General features: G+C 35.8%; 1 protein-coding gene across 1 annotated transcript in view; it reads right to left on the reverse strand.

Moving 5' to 3' along the window:
* Window positions 1-273: 273 nt before the first annotated feature.
* Window positions 274-13,885, reverse strand: part of LOC126190935 (ral guanine nucleotide dissociation stimulator-like 1) — a 393,843-nt gene continuing 380,231 nt past the window's right edge. The window contains exons 14-15 of the mRNA XM_049931579.1: window positions 8,792-8,926; window positions 274-4,549 (exon numbers count right to left, since the gene is read on the reverse strand). Of these exons, the coding sequence (XP_049787536.1) occupies window positions 4,407-4,549; window positions 8,792-8,926 (278 nt within the window). The 3' untranslated portion in view covers window positions 274-4,406. The remainder of the gene's footprint in view (window positions 4,550-8,791; window positions 8,927-13,885) is intronic.

Raw genomic sequence — 13,885 nt, forward strand, 5'->3', positions numbered from 1 at the left:
CAGTTTATAGAACCAGTACATCAACTGGTGGTTTTACAGGTCTTAAGAGCACAGCATTTATTAAACGTAGTTTACATTCAATTACAAACAAGTTTTAGATATAATTCCCAGATTCCTCTATACCTAATGTCAAAGGACAGGAGGCTATTAATCAATCTTGGTATTCCATTGCACATTTTGACAATAATATCACTTTTATGTTTCACACACATCATATTTATGATGTCATCTTTACCAATCTATGTTCTTTGTTTACATTGGCCACCAAACAAATATAGTTGAGATATTATCTTAACATATTGCACATACATGTATGACTAAAAAAGACATTTCATCACATAAAATTGGCACCAGATTATGTGAGCAAACAGGCACCATTAATTCTGAGATTCATACTATTTCATATCTTCCATTCCATAAGATGATGTCACACTGAAAGGTTCCTTTAAACTTCAGTGTAGATGGAATAAAGAAGCTGTACATACCAACAAGAGTGTGCAGGTTGTCATTCTTCAAATTTACCTTACTTTCATATTAAATTTAACCTAGAAAAACTTAAGCATAAAGAAAAATTTTAATAGCTGAATTATGTGAGTGAATTACACCATTCCTGAAGAGATAACATAACTAACAAGAAAGATCTCTTTGTTGACAGCTTGTTTTCGGAAATTATGATACGGAGAAAAGTGGTTTATACCATTGTAAAATAGGCAGACACATTTAGGTGCCTCCCCTATTTGTATGCTTGATGAGGAGCTCATCAAGTAGAAGAATAATACTGGGCTTATAATGTTTAACATCAATTCAATTAATTATCAGGCATTAGATCTATGTATTTTCACATAATCTATGGAAGAAACAATTCTCTATAGAATTATCATGACTTGTTATTTGCAGATTGTAGCAGCCTTTTATTCACTCATTTGTGGCAATTTGTAAAGACTAAACATTATGTTGAATTTTCATTGGTATGAGTGACACTTCTGTGGAAAACTCATCAGTCTGCATTATGAATTGGCGCATTTCATAATGACATCTGAAATGCCGACTAAAATGCACATTCTTGTTAATTATGCACTGTTGTATTCACATCAGTTTTCAGTATTTAACTGAATTGAAAGTTGTTTCTAAAACATTTCTTAGTCATTCAACAGGCCTTCCTACAAGAACAGTTTTTACACTCATCATTCAGGTATACTGGAATTTGCATTTCCATTTTTGTAGTGACATATTTGATCATATGTTGGCTCTGTCACTTACAAACACACATTTAATGGGCATTATAGGAAAATCAAGTAATGAGTGTGTTTTTTTCTTTTTAATACTGGTTTTGTTATGACCATTGAGGAATCTCAGACTCCATATTAAAACTGGAAAACCAACAACTGTAACCCAAATAACAGTTGTTTCTCATTTCAGTTTTAATACTATCTAATATTTACATACATATGCCTTGTGGTAATAATAACACAAAGATTCCTGAGCATCACACTAGAGTAATTAAAACATCATACACTTATCACATACACAAATCACACTTACACAATATATATACATTTCATATTATACAATAAAAATGTACAAATATCTACATTGGTCCACATTTATCCTTGAACTTGTGACCAGAGACTACAAGAAAATGAGTTACAATATTTATACAAAACTGAACACACTATCACAGTCCATTGGAGAGATTTCAGTTAGCATGCCTGGAAATGTCTGAAGACACAAGTCACTCAAGAGGGAGATGGGTCACTACCATTTACCAGACAGTTGAAGCACTGGGTGACAAGTCCAACTGAGGAGAGTGAAGGGATTTTTTATTCCACAATTCTAATTTAATATGCACTGAAGAGCCTGCAGATAACCTGAGTTTTTAAAATCTTACTTTTATGCAGCAGCTGCCCACACCACATAAAAATCACCCTTCGCCAGCAAAGTTATTTACGTACTAGATGCTGGTGATGATAATGAAGATGGTGGTTGTTTTATTGTTATTGTTGCTGCTCATTTGACACATTTTATTTATTTTTATCTACTCTGTCTTCCCAACTTTCCATCAATTTATAGTCATGTTTTTAGAACTACACTGTCCAATAGGTTTGCTGGCAACATTATGTCTTCAGTATCTTAGCATTATTTTTGAGTTCCTTGTTCTAACTGCTAATTTTTGTTTGTTTGTTTATTTATTTATTTATTTTAGTAAAGGAAGGCATTATTGTCATGAGAGAGTCTGCAACTGTTCAATTTTTTTAAAATATTTGTTATAATAGTCTCAGTTTGAATAATCACACTTGATAAGTAGTTTCAGTCACTTGTAATGATCATCTTCAGATCTAAAAATGATATAAAATGTTAATACTAAATAAGTTCATTAAATGATGCAAGCAGTGCATCTACTGTACTGAAATATGTTTGGCACTATCAGCAAAGTCATTGGTGTTCTTAGATATAAATGTTTTATTTTATTTTCAGATAAGATGATGATCATTTGACGTGATTGAAAATAGTAATCAAGTGGGACTATATTCACCGAGACTGTTACAATAAATATTTTTAAAAAAATTATTTATTTATTTTGAGAATGCCAGTGCGAATATTACTGAAACATCAGTTTAATAAGTAATAACTGAAAAACACAAACGCAAATTATTTACAGTATAGAAACACTCATAGAAGCAAACCTCAGAAAGGGTGGCAGTAATTGAAAAGGGAGAGAGTCAGTGTTGTAGGCTGCCCCCTGTATTTATTCAGTCTACACACTGAGCAGACTGTGAAGGAAAACAAATAGAAATTTGGAAAGAGAATTAAAGTTCAGAAGAGAGAAAACATAAAAATATTAAGGTTTGGTGATGACATAATAGTCCCATCAGAGACAGCAAGGGACTTGGAACTTACGTTGAATGGCACAGATAGTGTCTTGAGGAGAGGCTGTACGATCAATAACAACAAAAGTAAATAAAAAGGGTAATGGAATGTAGTTGAATTAGACCAGGTGGTGATGATGGAATTAGATTGGGAAATGGCATACTGAAAGTTGAGTTTTCTATGTGGGTAGCAAAATAACTGACAAAGGCTGAGGATATAAAATGAAACTAACAATGGCAAGAAAAGTGTTCCAGAAAAAGAGAAATCTGTTTACATCTCATATAAATTAGAGTGTTAGGAAATGTTTTCTAAAGGTAGCAGTATGGAATGGGTAGCCTTATATGGAAGTTAAAGACGGATGTAAACAGTATGGACAAGAAGACAATTGGAGCTTTTGAAATTTGAAGCAATGGAATGCTGATGATGATCGGATTGGATAAATAATGAAGGGGCAGGAAAAAAAGCTTTATGGCACAATTTGTTTAAATGAAGGAGTTGGTTAACAGGACACATGCTGAGACAAAGGATAATCAAGTTGGTAATGGAGAAAATGAGAAGGAGAAAAACTGTAGACGGAGATCAAGGCTTGACTACAGCAGCCAGGTTCCAAAGGATGTAGGCTGAAATAGTTATTCAGAGATGAAGAGGCTTGCACACTGCAGACTACCATGGAGACTGCTTCAAATTGGACTTTGGTCTAGACCCACAGTAACAATAGCAACAAGAGCAACATCACAACTGCTCTTTGACTCTTACTGGATATATATTTAGCTGTCATCTCCAGATTTTCCCCTCCACAAATTCAGTCACTTATTAGATATAGCACCACAAAACCAGTATAACTGCTCTTTGGTTTAAACTGAATGGTGCGCTTATAAAATTATGCCTCTCATTTGATTTACTACACCAATTACCTATTCAATTGTCGCTATAATGCCACTAATCTAGTTTGTTTTACAGCTCCAGAAAAATATTACTAACAATTTTCAAACTTCACCTCTATTTAAAACCAGATCTGTCACCCATTACTTCATATAATTGTGCATGGCAATCCATAATCCTCTTAAGAGTGCAAGGAGGCATGCATAAATTCACAGTAAAGCACAAATAAATGAAATAGTCATCTGATAAAATGCTAAAATTTGTACATGCAATGATGCAGTCAATGTTCTCTTTTAAGTACAAGTAGAACTTAAAAAGTTACACATTTCAAGAAAGAACATTGTTACTTGCCGAGGAGGCGGTAACCACTTCATAATAATTTAACTTTTTCACTTTTTAGTTCCCTAAAATTCAAATTCAGTCTCTTAAAAACCACTGTCCTCTATAACCCATTTATGACAGGTGCTTTGAGCTCCACCGATTGGTTTACTCAAGCAGCTGAAAATGAGAAGAAATGTCTCCCAGAAACAAGAAATTGTTCTTAGAGGCACCGAGCTGGGCATGAGGCATATTATCATAAGTTTTTAACTCATGAAGCTAGTACCATCACTGCCTTCCACAAATATTTATTCTTTGACTTCAGGTTATATATTAGCTCATGTAGAACTTGACTTCTTGGGTTGTTTGGTTCGGCTAGCTGAATCCAATTCTTTGCTTGCCTTAGGCCTAAGGATGAAGTTCAGATTGTATGCTGTGTTGACTGCATAGTAGACATTTGCATTTGGTGGAAGAACCATTTCTGAAAATACAATGGAAGATAATACTATTAATCTTCTCATAGAATTAGCTCTTGTACAGCGACATTCATAAAATCATATAGGAATAAGAAACAGCACAATATTTTATACTGTCTCATCTGCATAATATTTGGGAAACTATTTGACATTTCATAAAATTGCTTTATTTTAGGCATTATCGTAATAGTAAATATTAATATATAGTGCAAATATTATCAATAAATGAATGGGCTCCTGGGCAACAGTATTAAAAGAGTTTTGAGGTGCTCTCTACATAGAAAATTTAAATTTCCTGTTTCCAAAATATCTTTGCATTAAGGAACTTGTGAAAATATTTTTTTTATGTACTTCTTCATTACTGTTGGGGTTTGAATGACTGTACCTTATAAGTTACTTTATTAATTAGTATTCTGCACTGCTGTTGTATCTCATCATGTATATCTTATTTGCCTTAGGTTATGTTGAGAAAACTAATGGCGACACAAAAATGGCCTGCAAAAGTGTATTCCAAATGGAACAAAGATTGGCATTTGATGATCCATCAACAATGACATCATTACATACACCATCTGCCAAAAAGTTCTGAGACTTATTTTATTTCTGGTGTGTAAGGGATATCAGCACAGTAACTAATGCGGTGGCTTGAACTACCAACTGTAAACAATAGGTGCAATTTCAGGCTGTCAGTTGTGAGGAGGCAGTGTTAAGAATTGATGTGCCTTCACTCATGATGCATGTGATTTCAGAGAATATGTGTCCATACAGTTTACAGGCCCAGTTATAGAGGCCACATGCGATGGCCCCCAGGTGCATTCTGGTGAGCCACAAAAAAAAATATTATTTAAGCGATCACAAATGAGTGCTCGGCCTATTCTCTAACCTGTATTACTGTTGTCCTTTCAATTTGTTTGGTGCTATGCAAAACCTGTACTTCATTGTATCTTACATTGGCTCTATAAAATGTTATGTTTCATAAATCTTGTTTGTTCTTGCTGTAACAAATAGTGGATGTGCTGCCATAGCATGTCAATGTCATTGTGCTACATATCATAATGGAGCAACAAGTAGTGATTCAGTTTCAAGTTTCACACAGTAAAACATCTTTGGAGAAAATTGTGTAAGTCATGCATGAGTGTTTGAGAGGTTTAAACATTTTAGAGGAGGACAGGTGTTGCTTGAGGACAATGTGAGGTCAGGGCATCCTACATCAAGTTTGTCTGATGGAAACATTGAAAAAATCCATGATATTTCACGATATTTTGAAAACTGACTTGTCATCTCTCATTCAGGGCTATGCTGAAGAACTGAATATGTCTAAATGAAGTGTTCAAGACATTCTCTAGAAGAACAGGAAATACGTGCAAAGTTTGGCTCGTGAACAAATCCGTGCATGGACACCTTTTGTGACTTGACTGAAATGTAGAATGGGACAATTCTTTTCTGAAAAAATTCATCATGTGTAACAAGACTGTTATAAACACAACCCTATGACAAAATGACGAAGTACTGGATGAAAATGGATAGATAAAAAAATCTACACAACAAGTGGTGGCAGGGGGAACACACACACACAAAAAGATTTAATGTTTACAAGCTTTCGAAGCCAGTGGCTCCTTCTTCTAGCATAAGAGTTGAAGGGGAAGGAAGAGGGGGCAAAGGAAAAGGACTGGAGAGGTTTACGGAAAGGGGTTCAGTTCAGAAAAGTCACCCAGAATCCTGGGTCAGGGGAGACTTGCTGGACAGGATGAGAAGGAGAAGAATCAGGAAACATTCAGAACATTTTTTCCTGTATTAACCACAAGATTTTAATATCTGGATAAGTCTACAAGAAGCCTTTTCTTGAAGTCAACAGCAAATGGCTAACGATGAACTTTGGTTTTACTCTCAATACTGTCTTGGAGTAATACTTTTTCATGCATATTCAATTATGTTTCTTCACCTTCTGTTTTGGAAAAAAATTGAGTTTGGTATGTACTTTCTTAAGTTTATTCAATTCACAATTTAAACTGCAAGCTGTGTAAAAGTCTGAAACCAAAGTTGAAAATAGTAATAATGATAATGATGATTAGAGCCCAGATTTTATTTAATTACATATTATGCTCCTTTATATGTAGCTATAGGAGAAATTAAAATTTTGATAAATTACACTGAAAGCATGCTTATTTCAAAATTTTAAATTAAATATTTTTACATATTGTGAAACACAATATGCTACATAATTTTACCCATTTTAATATTATTGCAGAATTATTGTACTGGCAGACTAAAACTGTGTGCTGGACTAAGAGTCAGACTCAGGGCCTTTGCCTTTTGCGGGCAAGCCTGCGAAAGGCAAAGGTCTCGAGTTTGAGTCTCTGTTTGGCTTATAGTTTTAATCTGCCAGGGAGTTTCATATCAGCGCACACTATGCGGAAGAGTGAAAACTTAACTCTGGATTTTCATACGTCTCATACATTTGCTTTAAAAGCAAGACTAAAAAAAGAAAATTAATTTTTATTGTTGTGTTTCTCATACTGTCATCAGTCATTTACACTCAAAGCTATGTTGCCCAAGTTTGATGCACACAACAAAGACTCATTTTAAGTGCTTTCCTATCGTGTTCTCAAATACTTCACAGTATGTAATAGTCAGTTACATTTTCAGTTCGTCATGGCACCAGTTGTGTCTTCATTGTCATAAAAGCTTAAAACATAGATTTCTATTGACAGTGATTTAACCACTGGTGGTAAAATAGTCCTCTGCCAAACTTGTGATAAACATATAGGCTATACAGTAAATCTCAGAATGAATAACATTTACGAAGCAATATGCAAATTATGAATAAAAAATGGATTTCTTCAAAAAAGCAGGTTCTACTTGCACATTTGCAGGGCAGCCTACATCATCTAATAGTGAATTTTGCAAAGGACCTTTTAGCATTGGTTGCACTGGAACAAAGCTCAGGTACATGAATTTAAACATTTCTAACAGAAATACTGCAACCGCAACCTGCCTGGATTGCTGCTATATTGACATATGAGAAAAAATTAGGGCTGACATTGGCAAATCGCCTTTATGGATTTCTGCTGAGATGATGATGAACGCTGTAGGCTGTTTAATTGCTTATCTAATTGTGGGCAAATTGGACAATGAGACTGCACCTAAACTCTATTTAATTTATTGTGAACTTCTGGATGCAACAAATACTTCAACAATTCCTAGATTCATTAATGATGGACTTAAGGTACTATGGCCAAATGGCGTAAGGGAAGAGATCGTCTTGTTGATGTACACAGATTCAGCTAGACATAAATTCCCAGAAGTAAATACAATGATATCAGTAGTAAAGAAGATTTTATTGAAATGTCCTTGCCATACACAATGCTACCTCTGGAGCCAGTGATGGTGAGCAACATGGATTGAAGTCCTTATTTTCTACAGAAGGCACTTTTAAGCCATGAAGTCAGTGATGGAGAATTTTTCTTCTGATACTGCAGTGTATCCTTGTCAGCATTCTACAGTTCTGAAGTGCACAGTTCAGTTTCATACATCGCAAGTCACTTCAGTTGGCTTCCCGGCCAGTATCAAGAAACTGGAGACTTCAAGCGTGCATCTCCGAGAGGTTGTGGGAGTAATGGAAGATGCAGTTCAGAAAATCAGAGTTGTACCAGGTGAAGTGGGTTGTGTAGTTTCCAGTAAACTGCAATCTGAGCTGAGTAAGAATCCTGGATACTCAGATCTTGTTGTTTTGGCTTGCTTATTTAATAGCGAAATTTTAGAACCCCATGAGAATATTAATCCTAGCACAAGCCCTCTGTATAAATATAAGCCACTGACTTTTTGCGAAGTTGAGCAATCTTTCTCAATTAATAAAGACATGGTTATAGATGGAAGACTGTGTGTGGCAACAGAACATTTGGAAAAGTAAACTGAAATTAATTTTGCATCCCATTCCAGTGTCAATTTTTGAACAGAAGACACTTGTCCAACACTACAGTGTGTAGCAGAAGTGAACTGATTAAGAATTAACATACATATTTGACTAGTCTACCTGTGAAGTTATATTTTTCAGGAAAAAAATAAAACTTTGGATTTTACATGTAACTGCCTCATTAAATTTTTATTTACATGTTTCATCAGTTTTGGTCGCTTATTTATTTACTAATTTTTAAATTGATATTACATAAAATCTGGGCTTGCATGATGATGATGATTATCATGATGAAGAGAATAATAATACCAACACAGAAGTTACAGCAACATACCTTTATCTGGTAACACCTGTGCAAGTGTGTATGAATCTGGGTTCCCCTCCAGACCCAGCTTCAGCATAGCATTTCGTATAACTTGTGGAGTACGCTCATTGTTGCTTAGCATTATGCTCTTGTACAGCACAATACCTGTGGGGAGGAAAATAAATAGTTTTGTATCTTTCGGGATTATTTTATTAAATGTGATATTCTTGTGTAAATGCTCATATAAAACATGAAGTAAAAATAAGGGACTATGTTAACTTATTTAAAAGTTGGAGCAACCAGAAAAAGGGAAATTTGGGGTTAGTGTCCCATTGACATTGAGTTAATTAGAGATTGAGCTCCAGCTGGAATGGAGGAAGGATGGAGAAATAAATATCCCACACCATTTCAAAGGAGCCATGCAAACATTTGTCTTATACATTTAAGAAAACAATGGGAAACCTAAATATGGATGGCCAGACATGGTTTCCAATTCCTGTCCTCCTGGATCCGAGTCCACCATCTTGCCACTGCACCAACTCACTCAGAGAAGTGAGAGCCGCTCAGCTAGAGAAGGCAGAGTTTGCCTCAAATGCGGCTCTTCTTACACACAGAGGAGAGAAGCAAATGACAAGCCAGCAACAGTAAAGAATAGATAAAAGCATTCTATTAAATTTTTTTTGGAAGGCACACATTCTTGTGATCAAGCAAAATGCATGTGCTTTTCTCTCACAAATCAATTTTCTTCTTTCTTTCTTTCTTTCTTTCTTTTTTTTTCAAGGATAAGTCACTCGAGTCATACAGCATGTCTATTCACACAGGAAATCTATAGCTCCAGCGATTCTTTAGGCATATTATGATCATCTTTCAGGTGACTTTGATATTTATACAACACATTATTCATCATACTTGACACATTGAGTATGCTGTATTTTTATAATGCTGTTTGTGCTTTGAACATGGCTTATATCTGATGTACACAATATGATAATATATGCTAGTATCTCCCAGGGGTTACTATTTTGACATTATCATAAGGAAACAGTCACATGTTTGAAACCATTGCACCGATGATATTTGTAGACTGACTTCATATAGCTGGACACCACAGCCTTGATTAAAGAATGACAGTTTCCATCATGCTGTTAGTTTAAATGAGCAATTTATTAAGCACTAACCAGTAACTGTATGCAAACATTTAATATGTAACATAGTTGTGTGCAATGATTAATACACGTACATAATATATAATAAGTGTATGCCATAGAATTCTTTCAATGACTACAGATGTTTATTTACAAGGGAAGATTTTCATTTTGCTTTAAACGGATCCCCAGTATGTGCTTTTATGAATCCTGAGCATTTGTTGTACCACACTGAGCCACTGATACATGGACTGTGACTGTGTCTGTTACTTTCAAATTTTGTTCTTTGTCAGTAATAACTGTGCTATTTCTTGTATTATGGTTATGTACGTTGTAATATTTAGGTGTGTCACCATGATGGCTTACTAAAAATGTGCTAAGACTACATATATACAATGAGTATACAGCAAGATATTTATTTTTGATAAGGGCATCAGGACAGGTCTACCTGTACCCCAGACTATGTATCAGCCTAACAGCTCTCTTTTGTAGCATCAGGATTCTGTTCAAGTGCACCTGGGCACCACCCCACCACAGCTCTACCCCATAACTTATAAATGAGAAAATTGTCCCATAGTATACAGTTTTCAGTGTTTTATTACATACAATTTTGGAAGCTAGCTAAGGAAGTACAATGCACTCCTTATTTTTTGCATACAAAGTAAACAAGCTTTTCCCATGTAAGAATACCATCCAAATGCATACCAAGGAATTTACAGTCTTCATTGTCCAAATATAAAATTCCACAAATATTTTCAAGACATGTGAGTAACTGGTATTTTGTGTTACTGAATTTTGGGGCCTGGTTAAAAATTTGAACTAACAGCCTTGTGGAAACTATATTATTCTCTTCTTTATAGAGGTTTTGTGTATGTATGTTTACACACACACACACACACACACACACACACACACACACACACACACACACACACACACACACACACACACACACACAGGGTGATTAAAGTTCTTGTTTCAAAATGCTGTTACAATTAACTATATCAAATTTGAAATGAATATTATCAAAGAACTGGGAAAACAAAACAAAAAATAACAAAAATTTTACCACTAGAAGGTATTGAAAGTGGCAGAGTATGCCAAATGAAAGATGTGGGGTGCATGACTGATCCCCAGTTTGTGTCTGAGGATCATTCATGTACCTCACATGTTACATTTGGCTTATGATCGGCATGACTGTCTCAATTCAGGACTCGCGAGCTGCTGGTAAAATTCTATTACAAGAATGGTGATTGTGTGCTAGTAGACGTGCAGAAGTTCCTGACTCGAGTATGAAAAAAGGCATTGGTACAATGTTTGCCAAAAACAGGAATGCAGAATGTGGGCAATGGAAAATCTGCTCACACATCAACTGGTGCCACTTTGTTCTGCAAAGGTAACTATGTGGTGTTGGTTGATAGCATTGTTTATTGCAGAACCATAGTTTTTTGGGGTGATGGTTACTGGACATCCTATTACCTTTACCATCACTGGTAAACTCTATGAGAGTCTTTTGCACACCAACGTCTCTCCAACCCTTCAACAGCACAGAGGTGTATGTAGGATCATTTTTACGCAAGATGGCGCTCCTCTGCACCTACCGCAGTCAGTGAAGCCACTGATGCAGAGGCATTATCCTGCAGCCTGGACGTCCAGATCCATCTGATCTTAATCCATACGACTTCTGGCAGTAGTGTTATCTGGACGATGCTGTGTTTAGTGCTCCACTTACAAGCATAGTTTTATAGAAGGCACACACAGTGCAATGAATGCTGAAAGTAACCCCTCAGACGATCTGTTGTGGAACATGCCGTTTCTCGATTTCAACTTGGGGCAGTAAACTGTGGACATTATGTTGAACATGTCTTGTGCCAGTCTCACAATAATTAAAGCCAATTTAATTATTCCTTTTATGCTTTTTTGGCCTCAGGAAATTGGAAACTGATTTCTCCCATTCGTTGTGGTGCGACCTTGCTGTGGTGGAAGGGCTTACCTCACTAACAGAACCACAGCTGTTGGATACCCAAACTTGTGCAGTCATCACATTGCACAGTATGGTTGGTCTAATGTGGAACTCACACCATAGCTATTGTAATGCGATTCATCTGTCATTTGTATCCAAACCCATTTACATTATGATGCTTACCTTGCCATCTAGTGGGAAATTTGTGGGTGAAGAAAAGAAAAGAAAAGAAAAGAAAAGAAAAGAAAAGAAATAATCAGTTGCAATTACACACAAAATTTCCTAAAGCAGTTTTAATGAACATGTTTCATATTTTAGTTAAGAAAGACATATCTTAAGCTCAACTGATTTGTGTGTCAGTGCCTGGCAGAACATGACGTGTTTTCAGACACATCTGAACATAGTATGTACCATATTTACCCAATTATAAAGTAGATCTAAAAAGAAAGATGATGAGACTTACCAAACAAAAGTGCTGGCAGGTCGATAGACACACAAACATACACACAAAATTCAAGCTTTCGCAACAAACGGTTACTTTGCCAGGAAAGAGGGAAGAAGAGGGAAAGACGAAAGGATGTGGGTTTTAAGGGAGAGGGTAAGGAGTCATTCCAATCCCGGGAGCGGAAAGACTTACCTTAGGAGGAAAAAAGGACAGGTATACACTCGCGCGCGCGCGCACACACACACACACACACACACACACACACACACACACACACACACACACACACACACACACATCCATCCGCATATACACAGACACAAGCAGACATTTGTAAAGGCAAATATAACTCTTTGCCTTTACAAATGTCTGCTTGTGTCTGTGTATGTGCGGATGGATATGTGTGTGTACCCCTAAGGTAAGTCTTTCCGCTCCCGGGATTGGAATGACTCCTTACCCTCCCCCTTAAAACCCACATCCTTTCGTCTTTCCCTCTCCTTCCCTCTTTCCTGACGAAGCAACCGTTTGTTGCGAAAGCTTGCATTTTGTGTGTATGTTTGTGTGTCTATCGACCTGCCAGCGCTTTTGTTTGGTAAGTCTCATCATCTTTCTTTTTAGATATATTTTTCCCACGTGGAATGTTTCCCTCTATTATATTCATATCAATTATAAAGTAGGGTTTTTTCCCAAATTCATCATTTAAGAAATACATGGTCATCTTATTTTCGCAGATTAAACTATTGCTGTGGAGGTCAACTTTATTATGTTGTTTAGTGGAGTACATATAGGTTGTCTAACATTTACAAATGAAGTTTTGGCTACTGAGGTCACATGCAAACTTATTTTGAAGAATTCTGAAGGGCAGATGATACTTGCGTTTGAACAGGCTCAAGATTCCCCAATACTCTGAAGCACTTGATACAGTTTTGACACTCTCTCGAACAATCACTTGACATTTGTCTCGTGCTGCACTAGTGGAAGGGATATACAAGAAACTGGGAACTAACCACTTCGACAGTGTATTGCTTTGCTTAAAATTTGAAAAAATTTTGGAACACAGGAGGAAATAGCATTTAATTCTATCTTCTTACAAACTCTTGTATTTGAAAAGATTTGAAATAAAATCTCTCATACATGTATGGATACTGTTTACAAATCTTATTGCTGTTTTTTAAGTAAAGGCTACATTATAAAGCAAAAATATTCTCCTTCAAAAAGCATTACATGATTTTGAACTCATCAATATTATATTTGATTGTGAGAGACGGTAATGGTTTACTAAGTGAGTTGCAAATAAGTAATTTGTTTTTGCTGTTCATGTATTAGAATACCAAGTAAAAAATTTACCAGCTTCTTACCATCCTTACGACATGATGGTGACATTCAGATGAAGCAAGAAGGAAAATTAATTCAGACTGAAGTGTCTCACAAATAAAATAAATAATACAAAATGACTGTAATTGTTATTGCAAGAATAAACTGCAGCAGCAGGAGATAGTACCAACAGACGTCAATAGATTGCGGGGCTAGCATATGTTCAAGTTGAGTCATGACTTCAGTCTTTTATTTAT

The sequence above is a fragment of the Schistocerca cancellata genome, chromosome 6, assembly GCF_023864275.1.
Source record: "Schistocerca cancellata isolate TAMUIC-IGC-003103 chromosome 6, iqSchCanc2.1, whole genome shotgun sequence".
Lineage (NCBI taxonomy): Eukaryota > Metazoa > Arthropoda > Insecta > Orthoptera > Acrididae > Schistocerca > Schistocerca cancellata.